Consider the following 18,843-nt stretch of genomic DNA (forward strand, 5'->3'; position numbering starts at 1 on the left):
TAAGACGTGAACATGGTCATGTTTGTTAAATAAAATAATTGAAATTTTTTTTTACTCCCGATTATTTTTTATTTTATTTTTTTAATCCCGATCCTCTGAAAATCACGTGATCGGGACATCCCTAATCTATAGGATTGCAAAATATTGCGTCCTTGGTACATGGTAATCTTTGGGCTGAACAATAGGTAGGCCTATATCAAACTCATAGTGATATCACATTATGAAAGAGATATGTTTACACTGACATACAGAGTACATGTATTCTTATAATATGCTACAGAAACAATGTAATCTACATGAAAAGGACAAGTAGATTCTATACTTTAGACTACAACTTACAAGTTACATCGCAATTGCAATATCAACCTCAATATCTACCACAATATCTACTGAAATAATCGCAATATGATATACTGTCCATATCGTTTAGCCCTAACTCATACATATAAGATATCTGTGTCATTTCTTTCTCCTGCCTTTGTACTTTCACAATGACCTATGATGATCCCTTCCGCTGCAGGCAAGTTGGAAACTGACGGGACGATGCATGTCACACTATGCGACTTCATTGAGCCCTGGGAGGGCATGAGTGCCACCCAGAAGAAGAGCCTAACTCAGCGCTATGAAATGGGCTGTGACTGCAAGGTGAGAGAGCTGTGTGTGTCTGTGAAGGGGGAGGAGGTTTGGCCATGATATACTCTTTACAGTTGGACATGATGCGGAAGTACAGCACATTTGTACTATAGATGCAAAGGAATCCCTGTTCTATAGACACAAAATAATCTTAAAGGATAAGTTAGTTAAGTTAGTAAAGGCATTTAAAGGCTCATACCAGTCTGGCTTCTTACCATTACCTTACCAGAGATTGGGTCTCATTCCCCAACGGATTTACGACAAGATATTTGCTCTCAGGCCGATTTGCGACATATTAGGGCTGGTAGAGAGATTCCCCAAACGTCCCTAAGATTGGATTCGGCCGTGGCTGAGAGCAGAATTTACGAGTGCTGAGGAGCACACTTAACTTGACAGACTGTGTGCTCCATGTTCTTAATGGCTTTATTTGGGAGGAATCATAGTGATTCCTTCATGTCAACCCTACAAGCCTCCTTGGAATTAATTAATTAATCATAATTTCAATAAATATGACAATATTTGTACGATAAAAAATTATGCATTTGATGTCGGAAAAATTGATAATATGGATTAATCTGATCACAGGGGAGCTGGATTAACCATATCTGAACTAGCTATTTTGGACAAATGTATAATTATTTTAATTACTCAGATATTCAAACACAATTATGCAATTATTGTGAAATGATAATTATTTAATGCCTTCTGTGTTCTGTTTTATTGATTAATTATACATTTGAAAGAATGCAGGTTATAGCCAACATGCAATATGTCCCATTGATTGGTAATGGGACAGACATTTGTTTTATATAGCTATAACCTGCATTCTTTCAAATATATCATTAATCAATAAAACAGATATTGGAATACACTATGTAGCCTACGTGTCTAATGAATTAACAGTAGGCTTATATTATTCTAATTACTTGTTTAATTAGGATTTAGTAGATGCTCTGCCCTATACGTACAGTAAGTACAGTACACATATTAAGGGCAGCGGACTGGTGGACTGTACTACTATAGGCAGCGATTTCCTAATAAAACAAGTCATTAGAATAATATAAGCCTACTGCGTTCATTCATTACGCATGTAGACTATACAGTACTGCAGGCGTGTGTGTGGGTGTGGGTGTAGGTGTGTGTGGGTGTGTGTGTGTGTGCGCGCTGCGGCAGGTGGCCACAAGCTGTAGTAGCCTGTATATGATGACAATACATTCATCTAATCTCATTTTGATCGGTCGCAAAGCGCTTCCGCAACCATTTTTACACGGCTGCATGCATCAGTTGCATTTAATGAGTTGGACTAAACTCTCAACTTTTTGATTCCATTTGCACATGGCACAGAGCCTGGCTTATAAGGAGCTCTCGAGGCATGTCTGACCTAGACGGGAACGCGCGTTCATAGTGACATTCCTCATCGCCGGGCATACCAGCTGTGATCGTTTGAGCCACTTCAGACATCTTCCCCACCCGTTGGGGCATCAGAGTGAACTTGTCGTCGATTCTGTCTCAGTCGGTTCCAAGATGGTTGCTCTAAGTCTTTGGAAAATATTGGGGAATGAGACCCATTGTCCCTGTCTTTAACACATTTTATGTACATACTGTAGGTGTCCATGTTTATCTCAGCCTAACTTTTACACTGCCATTGATGTTAAAAATGGGTGGATATATACTCCATGAAACTCTCTAGGCATAGGTAATTTACCCTTGTGAAAAACACTACACCGTTTGCTAACATTACCGTAAATTACTACTGCAAGCAATTCAAATTTACCGCAACCGGGAGCACCTAAGAAATATTAAGCGCACCCAACTGAATGTGGAGGTTTGGCGAGCATTACCTATGCCTAACGACTTTCTAGTATGGTGTATATCAGGCCATGTGAGCGGATCGGAGCGTGAGCGGCGCGGGGAGCGGAGCGGGCGGTTTTGACGTGAGCGAGGAGTGGGTTTTAAAATGGGTCGGCGCGACGTTCCGAGCGAGAGTTCTCCTCCGCTCCAATCCACTCCGGGACGCTCACACAGTGGTTTAACACTGACGTAATAATATACATGTAGTACAATGCCAAAGCAACAGATGGCGATGTACAAACATGAAGGCAATTTTCAACCAATGAGAATTGAGAAGGGTGAACCTGTGATATCTTGTTCAGGCTTCACTCCTCCTCCTTCACTCACTCCTGTTAGAAAAGTATCGACGCCATTGTTGTTGTCGTTAGCTTACATGCTAACGTTAATGGCAGCGACCATAGCATTGTGGCTTGGCTAACTATCATCGCTTAATAGAACTAGTGAATGGATAAACAACGTTATTTAACATTGCAGAATGGGTACAATTACAATGCTGCTCAATACAAACAATTGTTAAGGGGCCCAGGGGGTGTAGACTGTTGTAGTTTGAGCTAATTTACACCATGCTCCAAACAAAAATAAAAAAAAGCCGAGCGATCTGGCGCGGGGAGCGGGGAGCACTCGATTCAAGGTGAGCGGTGAGGGAGCGGAGAGCGACTTGGGGGCGGGGTCAACATGAGCGATTAGCGGAGCGGACCAAGCTTTAAAGAGCGAAGAGCGGATTTCTCGGCCGCGCCGATCCGCTCACGTGGCCTGGTGTATATAGTAAGTTATATTTCGTACCGGCGAATCGCGTCCTGCTCTTCGCCATACCGAGATATACCTCATCTCATGTACCTACTGTACACCATCAACGAATAAAACAAATACACCCAGCACCTATCAGGCCCCGCCCCTACTGCCGTACTCTATAAAGTACTGGGCGTGGCCACCACTCACTCTTCCTCTAATTTCGTTTCCATCATAGCGGATGCAAGTCGCCCTATGCAACTAGCTGTTCGAAAAGTTTAGATAATATTGAGTGCTTACCGAAGATTTGCCTACCCCTGAAATCTTCGCGGCATGTTCTGGTGGTTCTGCGACTCTGCAGCGGGATGCATTTTCGATGCATCTCAGCGTCGAGTTCGGTAGTTTCCCTGTCTTGTTGACAGCAGACAGGGGACAGTGTGTGAGGTGTAGCTATCGAGCTACCTCGCACAAGGTAGGACTTACGCCACTAGGCATTATCGCTGGTGTTAGTAAATGCTGCTTGTTGTGAGTTGTATTTTGCGCCAGGGGCAGGATGTTTGGGTAAACGTCCCTCTAAGAGGTGGACGTTCCCCAGGCTGTTCTGGAGCGCGCTGCTAATACTAAATGCTATAAATGCTGGGTCAATGTTCTACTGTTCCCCGCTGTGGGATGTCACTAGGCATGACAAATGCTGGCGTTTGTGATGTGCTCGAGTTGTCCCGAGAGACAACCGAGTGTGTATTGGCGCAAGCGGCGGGATATCTGGGTAAACGTTGTTGTTTCCCCGTTATCCTGAAGCGCGCGGCTAACGCTATGCTATTTTTGGGCTACTGTTTCTATTCTGTCTCTCTGCTACGAGAATGTCTGTCTATACTACAGTTTTTCTCTCCTCTCAACCATTCATGCTGACGGTCAATCGGTGTCTACTGGGGGAGTAGTGCGGGGGGGGGCTTGTTTACCTTCATGGGTAAATGAGCTGAGGGCTAGGGCTGGTGTGCTGTTGTGAATATTATGAATGAATGCGGGACTGGTTCTCTCTGGTCCGCCTCCCCTTAACGTCGTGTGCATGGGTTTGCCCATTCTACAGTATGTTCGTGGTGTTAGTTCATTTATTCATTAACCCCTTCATGGTGCACACCACAGTGGAGGTTGCTGTTTGCAACCACCACTGGTGCTCCGTGTTGAAAAGGCATCAGTCCTTTGCTTTTGACATGTTGAAACAGTGCCCCGCCCGGCCGACGCCATGAGGTGGGTTGGCCCGGCGAGTGGCTGGTGGGCTGCTAAAGCCTGTACCGCCACGGTATGGAATTGGCAGCGATTAGTAACTGTGTTCGAATTGCTGTTTTTTCTATAAAAAAGTGGTGTCTGGTGGCGGGGCCTTGCGGGCCAGCCGACGTCGACACATCGCGCGAGGTTGTTGACGTTATTAGCTTTGACCTAGCCGCAAGCTATAACCGCTCAGGGCTCCCCTCTCCGCAGAGGATTTTTGTCTTCCGCTGGAGCGCGGGCGGTATTGTCCTAGGCCCCACACCGCCTCACACCGCGCAGCCAGAAGAAGAGAGAGCACGGCCTCGTCAGCGGCAATGACGAGGCCCTCGACAGGCGGCCATGTTTTCCCCTGCCAGAGGTATCCTGGGCGTTGAATCGACAGGTGTCCACAAGGCTGACAGCCTTGGCGGCCGAGGGATCGGCCATGTTGGATGGGCTCGGTTTGGAATATACAAGCCGTCGCCGTCCTGCCGTGAGCAGCCTGCTCTCCGATCACTCCCTCCCCCAACACCAGCGGAAAAAGGGGGCTCTGATTGTTTCCTTTCGCGTGCGGCCCCACTTTTCGCTTCTCATGGGGACAGGGGCTGACACCCAGTTGATTGTGTTGTGCTGTCAAACGGCTCCCACACCATAAGTTGTGTTGGTTGAGCCTGGTGTTACGTCTGTCAACTATAAGTGTTGTCAGCAGGGGGGCTCGAAACCTTTTTGGGGCACACAGTGCGGGCTTCCCTGACCTCGCCTTCAAACTGTCAAACTGGCCCTTTCTGTCGGGGTCCCCCCTTGGGTGCGATTGCCTCGTGGGTAGTGTCAGGTTCCGACCCGACTCCACGGAACGCTCTGCTCGCAAGGGTCCAGGGTTGGCTACGCACAGCGGGTGGGACCGGGCAGACTATCTACAGTTCCTGGCGGACCTGCGCCACATGGCGGCGGGTGCGTTGGGAGTGTCATCACATATGACTACGGCAGTACCATATGTCGAGGTAGATGGAGAGAACGCTGAGGCGGGGACTTGTATTTATACAACCCCACCCGTTTTCGGGTTTGGTACAGACCCTATTGTCAGGGTCACCAGCAGTGACAGCTCTGGTCAACAAGATCCAATCTCTGTGGACGAAGCAAGCCATCGTCGTGGCGTTTTCCTCCCGGTGTTCTCTGGTGCCTGAGAAATCGGGAGGGGGGGGTGTCAGACCCATGCTGGACCTGTCCCATGGGAAGGTTCAGCATTTTTTGGATTGTCTCCTACCTGTTGAACACTGTCAGGTGGGGGTCTGGTTCTCCTCCATAGACCTGTAGGATGCGTATTCGCATCTCCGATCTTCCATCCTAGGGCTTACCTACGCTTCCTTTGCAGGGTTAGCGTATGAGTACCAGAGGCTGCCATTCGGTTTTCTCTGGCTCCCTGCATCTTCACCAAGTGCGTGGAGGCCGCACTGGGGCCTCTGCGTCGTCAGGGGTTACGGAGTGTATTCTGCCCTGACGACGTTCTGGTCCTTCGCGGTCAAGGTGGATCGTCGGGTCTCGTACCAGGCAGGTTCCTACCAGCCTGAGGTTTGCTGTAGACTGGAAGTAGAGTACTCCTCTTCCCAGTCAACAGTTGGAGTGCTATGGGCATCCCTCTCAGAGCGTGTTGTCGACACGCTCGGGAGGTTCCGTCCTAGGACGGTTACGGCGCTGTCCGTGATACGCCTGCTCGGTATGATGGCATCTGCTCATTCCGTGGTCCCTCTTGGCCTCCTCTTCACCCCAGGAGGGGGTTACGGAGGTGGGTTTTCCAGTATGGAAATAGACCCGGTGAGAGGCAAGTGGGAGCGGCTAAGGTTCCTGTGTCAGTACTGGGGGACCTCGCCCAGGGGGGTCCCCATGGGCAGTAGGCTGTCACACGTCACGTTTTTCACTGACGCCTCCCTCGCTGGAGACGCGTCGGGCCAACGCAGTAGGGGGCAGCTGGCAAACCATGCTGCCCGGTCCGCGCTACGTTCAATGTGTTGGTATTGAAAGTGGTCCTTCTGGTCCTCAAACGGTGTTGATCAGGACGGACAATACGACGTCAGTGTCGTATATCGCCAGACAGGGAGGAGTACGCTCCTCCCGTCTGCATCGGGCGGCGGGCGGCTGGCTATGGGCGTCCTCCATCTGCGCGGCCTGAGGGCTCCCCACATCCCCGGCAGGGTGAATGTGGGTACAGGTGTAATGTCGCGGGGCGGTCCTCATCCTGACGGGTGGGGATTACGTCCGGACATAGCCAGGCAGGTCTGGGACCGATGCCGTGCCGCCTGGGATTCTTTCCCCATACATCTGTTAGGTCAGTTGTTGGGGCGGGTACGTTGAGGAGCGCAGGTCCTTGATCCTGATTGCGCCGGACCGGGGCGCAGCTGTGTGGTTTCCGGTCCTGATCCAGCTACTGGTAGCTCCGCCATGGCCTATTTCCTTGGTCAGCGAAGGCCCTCACTCAAGCACACGGGTCGCTGTTCAGCACCCGGTGTTGTGCCAACGTCTGATGGTTTGGCTGGTGAGAGGGTAAGTCTGGAGAGGATGGACCCTTCTGTGGTTGATGCCATCCGGAATGCGCATGCTCCCTCCACTGTCGCGCTTACGCGGGCAGATGGCGTATGTTCCAAGAGTGGTGTAAGGCGGGGGGCAGGGACCGGTGTCCTGCCCCCTGGATACTGTCCTTGTTACCTCCAGTCTCTCCTTGATAAACTGTCGGCTTCGACGGTGAGCGTATATGCAGCAGCTATATCCTCTTATCATGAGGGATTTGAGGGTGATGTTTTGTTCAGCCACCCTCTTGTGAAGCGTTTCCTGCTTGGCGCCCGACGCGTTAAGCCGGTAAAACGCTCTTTGGCTCTGAGTTGGGATCTTCAATTGGTCCTCGGTCGGTTGTCCTTGGCCCCGTTTGAGCCTCTTGAGCAAGCACCGTTGGAACAGCTGTTGTTCAAGACCGCATTCTTGCTGGCCGTCACCTCCGCTGAACGCGTGGGTGTGCTTTTCACCTCCGCTGAACGCGTGGGTGTGCTTTGTGCTCTCTCGGTACGACCAGAGTGCCTGTCTTTCGTTCCGATTGCGGTGCCACTCTGCGGCCTAATCCTGCCTTCGTGCCTAGAAATATCCGGAGTTCCTTCCGCTCCAGGGATATTGTGGTTCAGGCGTTTCATCCACCTCCTCACGTAGTGAGTTGGAGGCGGGCCTTCACCTGTCATGTCCGGTCCGTGCTTGGGGATTTACCTCAGCCGTACTCAGGGCCTCAGGGCTACCGATCAGCTTTTTGTCTGTTACGGTGGTTCTCGTGCCGGTAAGGCACTATCGAAACAGCGCCTGTCCCATTGGTTGTGCGAGGGCATTTCCCTCTGCTACACGTTGGCCGGGCTGGATCCCCCTGGGGGCGTCAGGGCGCACTCCACTCGTGGGGTGGCGGCCTCTGCCGCTCTGCTGGGTGGGGCCTCGGTGGAGGACATCTGTGCTGCAGCTTCATGGTCCTCCCCGGGTCCCTTCGTAAGGTTTTACCTCATGGACATGACCGGGGGTTCTGTCTCCCAGGCGGTTCTGAGGTCTGTGGCCTCTCCTGCTTCCCGTCCTTTGGTGGGGTAGCAGGGGTGTGTGGGTATGGGCCACAGTGTGTTGTGTCACACGTGGTTCCGCCTGTGCTGTGTGTTCAAGGGGTTCTAGTTCCTTCTTGTTCACACTCGGGTGGAGTTGACTGCGCCCCCTCTTCATTAGGAAGGATGGGGTGACGGGACTCCCCAACCCCTTGATGTAGGCTTACGGGTCCTCAGGGGGTGCATCTGTCATGCCTCGCGTCCGCTCTACCCATATCTCGGTATGGCGAAGAGCAGGACGCGATTCGCCGGTACGAAATATAACGATTATCTCTGCTTACCGATGTATATAACCTAGTTATATGAGTACTGGCTGAGCGTCCTGCTCTTAGCTTGCCCTGAGGTCCCTTGGGGAAACTTTTCTTTGGAAACGATTTTTTCCGAGGAAGAGTGAGTGGTGGCCACGCCCAGTACTTTATAGAGTACGGCAGTAGGGGCGGGGCCTGATAGGTGCTGGGTGTATTTGTTTTATTCGTTGATGGTGTACAGTAGGTACATGAGATGAGGTATATCTCGGTATGGCGAAGAGCAGGACGCTCAGCCAGTACTCATATATCGGTAAGCAGAGATCAGCTAAAACACACACCGTATGCACCTACAAACACCAAATTAGTTAAAGACAGGGGCAATCTCCAGTATTGGCGAGAAGTCAATGGGGCAAGTGTCTCAGGAGGTAGAGCGGTCGTCTGGTAATCAGAAGGTTCCCAGTTTGATCCCGGCTCCTCCTCCTGGCAGCGTGGCGAAGTGTCCTTGAGCAAGACACTTAGGGCTAGATCCACAAAGAATGGATTGCACAGTGCTAATTGCACCCTTACTTACAATTCATTATGAATTGAAAATGGGGGACCCTAATGTAAACAGGACGAAAGTGTTTCTCTGGTCTGCATCCCCTTAACAATTGTGTGTATTGTATTGAGCCGTACTGTATTGTACCCATTCTGCAATCTGTTAATAAAATTTTCATTCAATCAATCACCTGCACAGATTGAATGAAAAATGTATTAACAGATTGCATAATGGGTACAATACAATACGGCTCAATACACACAATTGTTAACACTTTGAGTGCCACTCACGAGATTTCTCTGTTTTTTTTATAGGTGGTTGCTAGCCATTTTTTTTTATTTTTTTTTAGCGATCTGAAAAATGATTGCATCACCCGAGCCTACCCGAGTATAGCCGAGCGGCGCCGGCGCTCACTGTGGAAAAAAGCGCCCCCTGTCGTCTCCCAGATGACATAAGTGATTTTGGAATGGACTCAATGAAAATTAATGGGGAAACAAATCCGGTACTCCACATTTTCCAGTTCACTGATCCAGCCGGGGTTACCACAGTTCATTCTGGATCCTCAGATCCCCGCGGATCATGGAGATCTACAGTATCGCGTTGGATCCATACACGTATCGATTTTTTCTAATGGTGATCAGGAATTGGAATATACCAGTTGGATACCATCTGATGTCAGGTAAGTACTCTATGTTATCAGTGTTAGGATAATCAGAGTAAGTTTGATGAAGTTATAAGCTGTTTTGTGAAATGTCTTCTTTCGGTTTCACTGTAAAAGTCCGTGAGGAAATCAACGGAGCGATTATCCGTGCACGGCTGTAATGTGCTTGCGTGCACGTATAATATTGATCATCTAGCGTTTATTTGAAAACGATTCATAAAAAGGCCGACGAATATCAACGTTGTGGAATATTCCACTAAAAGACGATTTTCATAGAATGCTCCAGAATGAGCTGTTTTTTTATATCAAAACGGGGGCTTTTCTAACTGCTCTGAAACGGAAACGACACGATAAAAAAACAATCTGCCTTGACAGCACTGACTGGAAAATAGTCTTTGATAATGCGATGGGCAGATTAGACACATAGCCATAATTTAAAACATAGATTAGGCGATATTAACGTTAACATTGGCGCCGATGGTGGCATTCAGCCGGTAAAACGGAAAACCAGGCGTGGCGCTCAAAGTGTTAAGGGGATGCAGACCAGAGAAACACTTTCGTCTTGCTTACATCAGGGTCCCCCATTTTCAATTCATAATGAATTGTAAGTAAGGGTTGATTGATTGATTGATTGATTGAACATTTTATTAACAGATTACGGGTAGGCGGGGTGGGGGTGGGGGGGTAACTGTACATTGGATTATCGACGAAACCTTACTTGGTTCCAAGAAGAGGGTCTTGTGTATTATTGGGTTAGGAGTCGACATTTACATTGGAGGGGGTTGAGTTATGACATTTACAGGGGCCAGTTTCGAATTGCAGTCTCCCGTAGGTGCTCCTTGAGAGTGGTTTTAAAAGTGGGTAGTGATTCACATTCCTTTACAGCTGTGGGTAGGGCGTTCCACATTGATGTGGCATAATTGCGAAACGTGTTTAGTCCCTTGTTTGAGCCGAATCTGGGTTTAACATGATTTGTGGAGCTCCCTCTGGTGTTGTGGTCGTGGTATTCACTGATCTTTGGGAAGTATTTTGACATGTACATGGGTACCTTAGTTGTATAGTGTATCTTGTAGACCAGGCCCATTGCAAGTTGCTGTACTCTGTCGTCTACTCTAAGCCATCCTAGCAGGGCTCCAGACTAACTTTTTTCACCACCGTCCCAGAACCGTCCCGAAATACAATCTTAACCGTCCCAAAGTGAATGTAACCATCCCAAAAATCAAATGTCGTTTCTTTACTTTGGTTTTGTTGTCTATAGTTGTTATTGCCATAAGAAACACCATTCAGAGAAGGGGAGAATAAATTGATTTAGTCAAAAGGCTCCCAGGTGGAAAGATTTCACAAGAATAATTATGATTAAAAAATAAATAAATATATACAGTATATATAAAAAAAAAAATTTTAACAAGGTGCTAGTATAGGGATATTTGGTCACGGTGCTGTTATAGTCAACCAATTGGAGCCATGTTGATTATTCCTTCCATAGGAAAATATATTTAAATGTATTTGTATTTTATTTCGTTTTCGTTTTTTTTGTTATTACAAATGTGTGTGTTTATGGTTGAAAATGTTAGAGATAAATAAAGATCAAATCAAATCTAACTGAATAAGTTATCCCTCTCCTAACAAGAAAGAAAAACGTAGTTTAGCTTTAAACTATATAATGTCATTGCGTCCAGAGATTCCACCATTGATAACTAAAGTAATGACACTTGACTAGTAATGAAACATGTCCCTTAGATCGCGCTGTCCTCCTGGTCGATATTGATAACTGCTGCTAAAATAAAATAAAATAAGTCCCGAGTCGAGACTCCGTGCTGCTGTTCCCAACAAATCCCAATAGTATGCAACTGCAGAGCCGCAGAGCCAGGGGCGCTTTCAGGTCCGGTCACAGGCCCGCTCAACAGCGCCCCCCACCCAACGGCTGAAATGCCAATGGCTGAATTGGAGTATTGCACAGTGCACCTTAAAGTGAGGAAGGCACTTGCGTGGAGGGCTCTGAACGGCATGACCAGTGTGTGGAAATCCAACCTCCCCCGTCAAATCAAGCTCAACTTCTTTCATGCAACAGTTGAGTCTGTCCTTTTGTATGGCAGTGAATGCTGGACCTTGAAGCCCACCCTGCAGAAGTCCTTGAATGGGTGCTACACCAGAATGATGCGTGTGGTGCTCAACATCAACAGGGATGAGCATGTCACTAATGCAAACTTGTATGGGGGGGTGCTAAAGGTGAGCGATAAAGTGGCAGTCAGGAGAATGAGGCTGGCAGGTCACTGCCAGAGACACCATGAGATGCCAACCAGCAAACTTGTGCTGTGGGAACCAACACACGGGCATCGATCACGAGGACGTCCCACGTTAACCTACGTGGACGTACTCAGGAGAGATGTGGGAACAGAAAGCACCGGCGAGCTAGCCAGATGCATGGAGGATCGGGATGACTGGAAGCACCGATGGAGGGCCCGTCCGAGGACGACCTAGATAGAGACAATGAACACAAATCTGTCCGACATAGTCTTAAATAACAAACGGCATTGCTTCGCTTCTTTGTCGACATGTCTGCTGCACATGTCCTTGTTGTTTTCAACACAGATAATCTCCACGTGCTTGTTGTAGAGAGGTGGAGTCGAGGCGCTGCTTACTTTCGTTTCATTGGAATGGAGGCGGGAAGGCGCCGCTTAGTTTCGTTTCATTGGAATGGAGGCGCAAGATTTTGGAGGCAAAACAAAAGAAATTAAAAAAAATTATAAATATGTTTTTTTGTGAACAAAAATTTGGCCCCATAATTACCCATGCGATCCGGATATGGCGTGAAACACAAAAAAATATCCTAACCCACAAAAATGGCACAATCATACTCCCTTATTCAATAACAATGCACTCTTAATTGAAAAACGACCTATAAGATTCCCTATATGGGAAGAGCAAGGCATACACTCATTAAGGGATGTTTTTAACAAACAGGGTTTTTGCAGTTATGGAGAAATATGCAAAAAATTTAATCTCACCATGTCCACATGGCTTTTTTACATACAGTTACGGCTATGTTTGAAGTCTCACGGTGTTCCATTAGACATACCAATTGAACACCACAGATACCACAAATTCTTCTATGAAAGAGAGACATCGAGAGGTTTTGTTTCAGATTTTTATCATCAATTACTAACGTCCTCGTATGAAACCCTCCAACTAGACTCTGTCTGGAGGAGGGATATACCAGACCTGGAAAGTGACTTTGATTGGCAAGGAGCCTGGGCAAATGTCCGACTTACATCAAGGAACCTGGACCATCAACAAATCAATCTTAACTATATTCACAGGACATACTTGACTCCTATAAGACTGAACAGAATGGGTCTTAAACAAGATTCCAAATGCTCCCAATGTACAAACGGGGACGAAGGGACATTTATGCACATGTATTGGGACTGCCCACCAGTTAAGACATTCTGGAAAGATGTGACCCAACAATTATCAAAACTCGTATCTTGGAATATACCTGTACACCCTTCTGTATTACTATTGAATGATGTTTTTGAGTTTGCAGTAAATCCACAGCTAAAGAGATTGGTTTTATCGGGTATCACAGTAGCTAAAAAGTTGATCGCATCACGCTGGTTTCAACCGGAAAAAATTTGCCGGAAAGTTTGGTTTCTTACATATCTCGATGTGATTTATCAAGAAATATCTACAGCAAGAATTCTGGGTCTCAATGAATCCAAAATGTCAATGTGGTTAGAAGTGGTGGAGAGAATAAAAGCTAGCTTATAATGGTAGTGTCTGGTTAGGAGCGAGGGATAATGGAGGTACTATCCAAAGAGGGGTCCGGGAGGGGGGGGTTCGAGCTGGAGCATATGTGTGTAGGTTTTTAGATAACAGGTATTAGGGGTATATCCTGTATAAGACATTGGTATAAATGGTAATTTCGTTGGATATACACTGTATATTAATGCTTGTGTATCTTATCGTGTGTTGTCATGTTTGTTTATATGTATGTTTAAAAAAAAAAAAAATTAACTTTGATTATTTTTTTTATGTTCGAAGCTTGTGCCATCGAACGAAGCTTCGAAGCTTCGAAGTATTTAAGACAGCCCTAATCAAAACCAATTGCTTTTAGCTTGTCAATCAGAATGGAGTGATTGACAGTGTCGAAGGCCTTTTGTAGGTCCAGCATGACCATGCCGCAGTATTTGCCCGCGTCCACCTCTTGTTTGATGTGGTCGTTCAAATAGAGAGGGCATTTGTCAGTGGAGTGGGATGTTCTGAAGCCAGATTGGAATTCGAAGATTCGATTTTTCCCCGCAGGGTACTTTTCGACCTGTTCGTATACAATTTTTTACGTGACTTTCGAGATGGAGGTAAGAATAGAAACAGGGCGGTAGTTGCCTGGGTCTAATTTGCTGCCCTTTTTGTGCAGAGGGGTTACTCTTACTTACTTTGGGTATGTGTCCCTGTTTTATGGAGAGGTTTATTATGTGTGTGATGACTGGGGTGATGGCGGAGCAATTTGGAGGGGATATTGTCATGGCCAGTGGCCTTGTTAGGTTGGAGGGCGCTCAGTTTTTTGAGTACCTCAGCTGTTGTTACCATTTCTAGTTTGAAATTGTCTTTGCGGACCCCTAGGTTATTGTAGTAGGCTATGATGTGTTCTACCCCAAAATGCCCTCAGTGGGTGGGTAGTTTATTTACCAGTGTTGTGGCTTGTCAATCAGAATGGAGTGATTGACAGTGTCGAAGGCCTTTTGTAGGTCCAGCATGACCATGCCGCAGCTATGTTTGTGAAGAAAATGTTTAAGTAATTGGCCACATCCAGCTTGTATGTGATGAGCGTGTTGTCCGTCTTTATGTTTATGTTTGAAAATCTGGTTTTAAGTGTTTTACTGCAGCCTAGTTGATTATTGAGTAATTTCCAAAGTTCACAGGGTTTATTTTTGTTTCCCTCAGTTTTGTCATTGATGAAATTCTTTTTTGCAGTTTTGATCATGGTGTTTACTTCATTTCTTAGTCTGTTTCTTTGCAGTTTGAGTTCAGTCACGTGGGCTTGGAGTTCACTGCTCTAGCTTTTGGTAAGCTTTGACTGACTTTTATGAAACTCAGAGCATTTTTTGTCTCTGGTTTTCATGCCATTAGCACCGTGCAATCCATTCTTTGTGGATCTAGCCCTTAAACCCCTAACTGCTCCCGATGAGCAGGTTGGCACCTTGCATGTTTGCCTCTGCCGTCAGTGTGTGAATGTGTGAGTGAATGGGTGAATGTGAGGCATCAGTTGTAAAGCTCTTTGGATAAAAGCGCTATATAAATGCAGTCTATTTACATATTGGAGGTACAAAATGTTAGCATTTGTCACCAATGCTAATAGAAGTTGGTGAAGGCATGATAAAAGAAATCGGTGACTATCCCTTTTAAATTAAATTCCATCATTGATTTTGGTCTTGTTTCTCTCTCTCCCACCCTCAGATCACTCGCTGTACTTCCATCCCCTGTATGATCAGTGTCCCGGAGGAGTGTCTGTGGACAGACTGGGTGATTGAGAAGAGCATCAGTGGACCACAGGCCAAACACTACGCCTGCATCAAGAGGGGCGACGGCTCCTGTGCTTGGTACAGAGGGGCGGCGCCACCCAAAAAGGAGTTCATGGACATAGAGGAGCCCTAACTCCATAGACTAGTTACTGTTCAGTGTGACTAAGGATGTCTGAAATTGAAATAGAGTAAGCTATAAATCCCTCCCCCAAAATGATTTTTTTTTAAATGAATCAACCTATCAAATAATTTTTTCACAACTTCCATAGGATTCAAATTCACTGGCAACCGATGTCACACAATGAGATGACTTGTTGCAACGATCGTCCAATTTATAAGCAAGAAACAATCCTATGAATACAGCACTTTCTGACCCCCCCCCCCCCCAAAGCACTTACTGATCACTTCTTGTTTAACTGAAATACAAAGGTAATACTTATATAATTCAAAAGTAACTGCTGAAAGCTATTTTCCTGGTAGTTTTTCTGGTAGTTTTTCCAATCTGAACCAAAGGTATTGTTTAAATCAAAGTATTGCTACTCTGTACATCTGTGTGTGTGCACATATAAAGCAATGTATAACAACTGGTATCCTGGAATATGTTTCTCTTACACAAATGATACCACAGTGTGTATTACTGTCCTATCTTTCTTTAGTAGTATACAGATATTTACTGTGTTATTTGTTGAATTCACAGAACCTTTTTTGTCTCATTTAAAATAGACAGGATGGCAAATCTGACAGTTTTGTTTAAAAGAGTGCTGTACAAAACTTTTCAAAACATTTTCTTGGATAGATGGTAGAATGCACTTTGAACACGGTTGCTGCAGTGGTCATATTTTCTATATTGAGAAAATGTCTGAAAATAAGGGGATTGAATCCTCTATTTTTTTTTTATTGTTGTATTATTATTTCAGCTCTGACACTAGTATAGTTTGTGCTTTTCTCTTTGTGTTGCCTTTGTGTTAGAGCAGATTCTTATTTAAGGAGGTTGGATGATTTATCATAACATAATAAAATAATGACCACATTGTTGTGAAAAATTTGACCATTTTATATAATTTCATAGGAAATGCCTATTTTATCAGTTTCAGATTAGAATGCACATATTTTCATTAATATTTAAGGTGGAATGTCTTGATTGCCACAATGTTCAGGTCTCACTGAAATTTAAGGTGATGGCATTTTTGCGACCAAGGACTTATGGAACTACCGTTAAAAGGCTTAAACTACCTGTGACATGGTTATGTATGTGACTATTTCATGCTACGTCATCTCCAATTTACAGATGTCCACCTGTTGATTAGAAAATGTCTGTACTATAGTAGAATGGATAGGTGTCTTGTGCTGGTTTCACATGAGACTTTGTTAAGGGAAAGCAAATGTTTGCATGCATGTCCATGAATAACTTAATCAATATTGTAAGATGACAAAAAATACATGAAATAAAATACCACAAACCCTTTCGATCTGACTCGTTTTTCTGTTCTTATGGTTATGCTATTCAAATACACTTCTCTACAAATTAACAAACCAGCTTTTTACAATCCCCTTCACTCGTGTTTTTTATGGTTAACTCCTCTCAGAGGCATGACTTTGACTATACAAATTTGTATTTGTGCATAGCTTGTCACCAGAGCACCTTTTTCCCATTCTTCCACTGGAGAGAGAGAGCTTATCTGTGGGGCGACAGTGGCTTGGGAGGTACAGCACTCGTCTGGTAAGCCGGAGGTTCCTGGTTCGATTCCAGCTCCTCCCTGCATGTGTGATGTCACTAATAGGTCAAACCATCATGGTCCAATATGTGGTAACTTGACACCTTTAGATTTGAAAGAATATAAACTGCAAACTTGGAATTTCTGGTAAATATCAATGGGTAGATCCTTGCATTCTCAATGAGGGTAAAGTAGTTTATTGAACAATTTGGTGGGAAAACAGCCAAGTAACCTACTAGATGGATCCCTAAGGAGCCTATAGGATGGGCGACTGGATGATGATGGTGACAGTCATCATAGACTGTTGCATAACTGAATGTAAAATTCATTATTATGGCAAAAGTGTTCCCATTTTTTAAATACCCATGAGCATGACATTAAACCCCTACTTGCTCCATCCAGGTGTGTATGTATGTATGTATGTATGTATGTATGTATGTATGTATGTATGTATGTATGTATGTATGTATGTATGTATGTATGTATGTATGGGTGTCTCATATAAATTAAACTCCTAATTAAAGCTGCAATAATTATTTTCTGACCACTAATGGAAAGCATGGAGCCACTCTAAATAACCCCATTTCTCCCAAAGCTAAAGGCTTGTCTTGTTTCACCAAAGTGAGGATTTTTTTATTCAATTTAAATTGTAACTCCAACTTCCATTTCACTGAAGAAAATAAATACTTTTTTGTGCATGCATTATTAAATTTCAACTATAATTTGATTTTGGGCATTTCCTGGTTGTTAAACAAGGTAAATACTTCACTTACAAACAATACTGGTTTGACAGCACATTATTGATGTAATTAAGTTAAGTAAATTCAATGTTTTTGTCAACAAAGAAAATAAATGATGGAAAAACAACAGACTGGCCACTGCAGGGTTGATCAAGTAGGACACAACAAGACAAGACCTTCTGATGGCAGGTGGTCATAAGAGGTTTTGAAAATGTCCAAAATACAGTTCGGAAATAGTTATTGCAGCTTTAAACTGTGTGCAACATGACAATGGACTGCTCTAAGTTCCTTATAATATACAGTATAATATTTGAGAATTGATAATGTAAACAATTAGTTTCAGTTGGTATCTTACCCTTGTCATAGGGTCATGTCACATTGTGACACATGTCAATTGTTCACTTTCCCTCAATTATCACACATGAAACTGCAACAACAGAGAAGAAAATAAATACTCTTACCCTTTGTTTACTTTGGCCCCCAGCTGACTTATTTCTTATTATTTTTCCTCAACCAAATCCACTGACTGCCTTTTAATGCTTCTTCTGACATCTCATTTACCACTTTTCACAAACTCCGCCCACAAAACCCCAACCCTCCCAATAATGATAACGTATATCGTGCTACAGTATACATCCTCTGCATCCTACTTCCACTAAACCCTAGTAGCTGTTGTACAGTCCCCTCCCCTCCCCATCATATGTCAGGATCTATGGGTAACAGTACTGTATATTTGAATATGGTATGTCACAAATGTAACAGTACTAAATACCTGTATGTCATGTATGTCCCTATGCCATAAATGTCATGTATGTTGTGTATGTCATAAATGTCACTATGAATTGAAAATGGGGGACCCTGATGTAAACAAGACAAACGTCTTTCTCTGGTCTGCATCCCCTTAACAATTGTGTGTATTGAGCCGTACTGTATTGTACCCAGTCTGCAATCTGTTAAATAAAGTTTTCATTCATTCATTCAGCTTTCTGTTCAGTTTCTGCTGGCATGTTTGCATATATCTATTATGCAGAACTATTATAGTCATCTGCTGCCTCCTACTGGAGATTTAAAGCTGTAACATGGCATACCGGTAATATAATGATCTAGTCTAGTGCATGTTTATAAGCATTATGTAACGTTATGAAATACATTCATGGAAACATATTTATGGAGACAATGGTAGTATGCAGACCTTTGCGTTTTGAGCTTGTACAATAATCGAATGTAAAATTAATTTATATATGTTTAATTAATCAAAACAAAACAGAATGTATAAAAGTTTTTACTTTAGACTCGAGTCATATGGAGTACGTGTAGAATGACAGGGGAAAACATCAGAGG

General features: G+C 44.7%; 1 protein-coding gene across 1 annotated transcript in view; it reads left to right on the forward strand.

The window, feature by feature from the left end:
* Positions 1-16,514, forward strand: part of LOC311240242 (metalloproteinase inhibitor 2-like) — a 90,688-nt gene extending 74,174 nt beyond the window's left edge. Inside the window, exons 4-5 of the mRNA XM_084328791.1 lie at positions 521-645; positions 14,983-16,514. Of these exons, the coding sequence (XP_084184917.1) occupies positions 521-645; positions 14,983-15,180 (323 nt within the window). The 3' untranslated portion in view covers positions 15,181-16,514. The remainder of the gene's footprint in view (positions 1-520; positions 646-14,982) is intronic.
* The last annotated feature ends 2,329 nt before the right edge of the window (positions 16,515-18,843 follow it).

This window comes from Notolepis coatsorum, assembly GCF_963971535.1.
Source record: "Notolepis coatsorum genome assembly, chromosome: 14".
In the NCBI taxonomy this organism is placed as follows: domain Eukaryota; kingdom Metazoa; phylum Chordata; class Actinopteri; order Aulopiformes; family Paralepididae; genus Notolepis; species Notolepis coatsorum.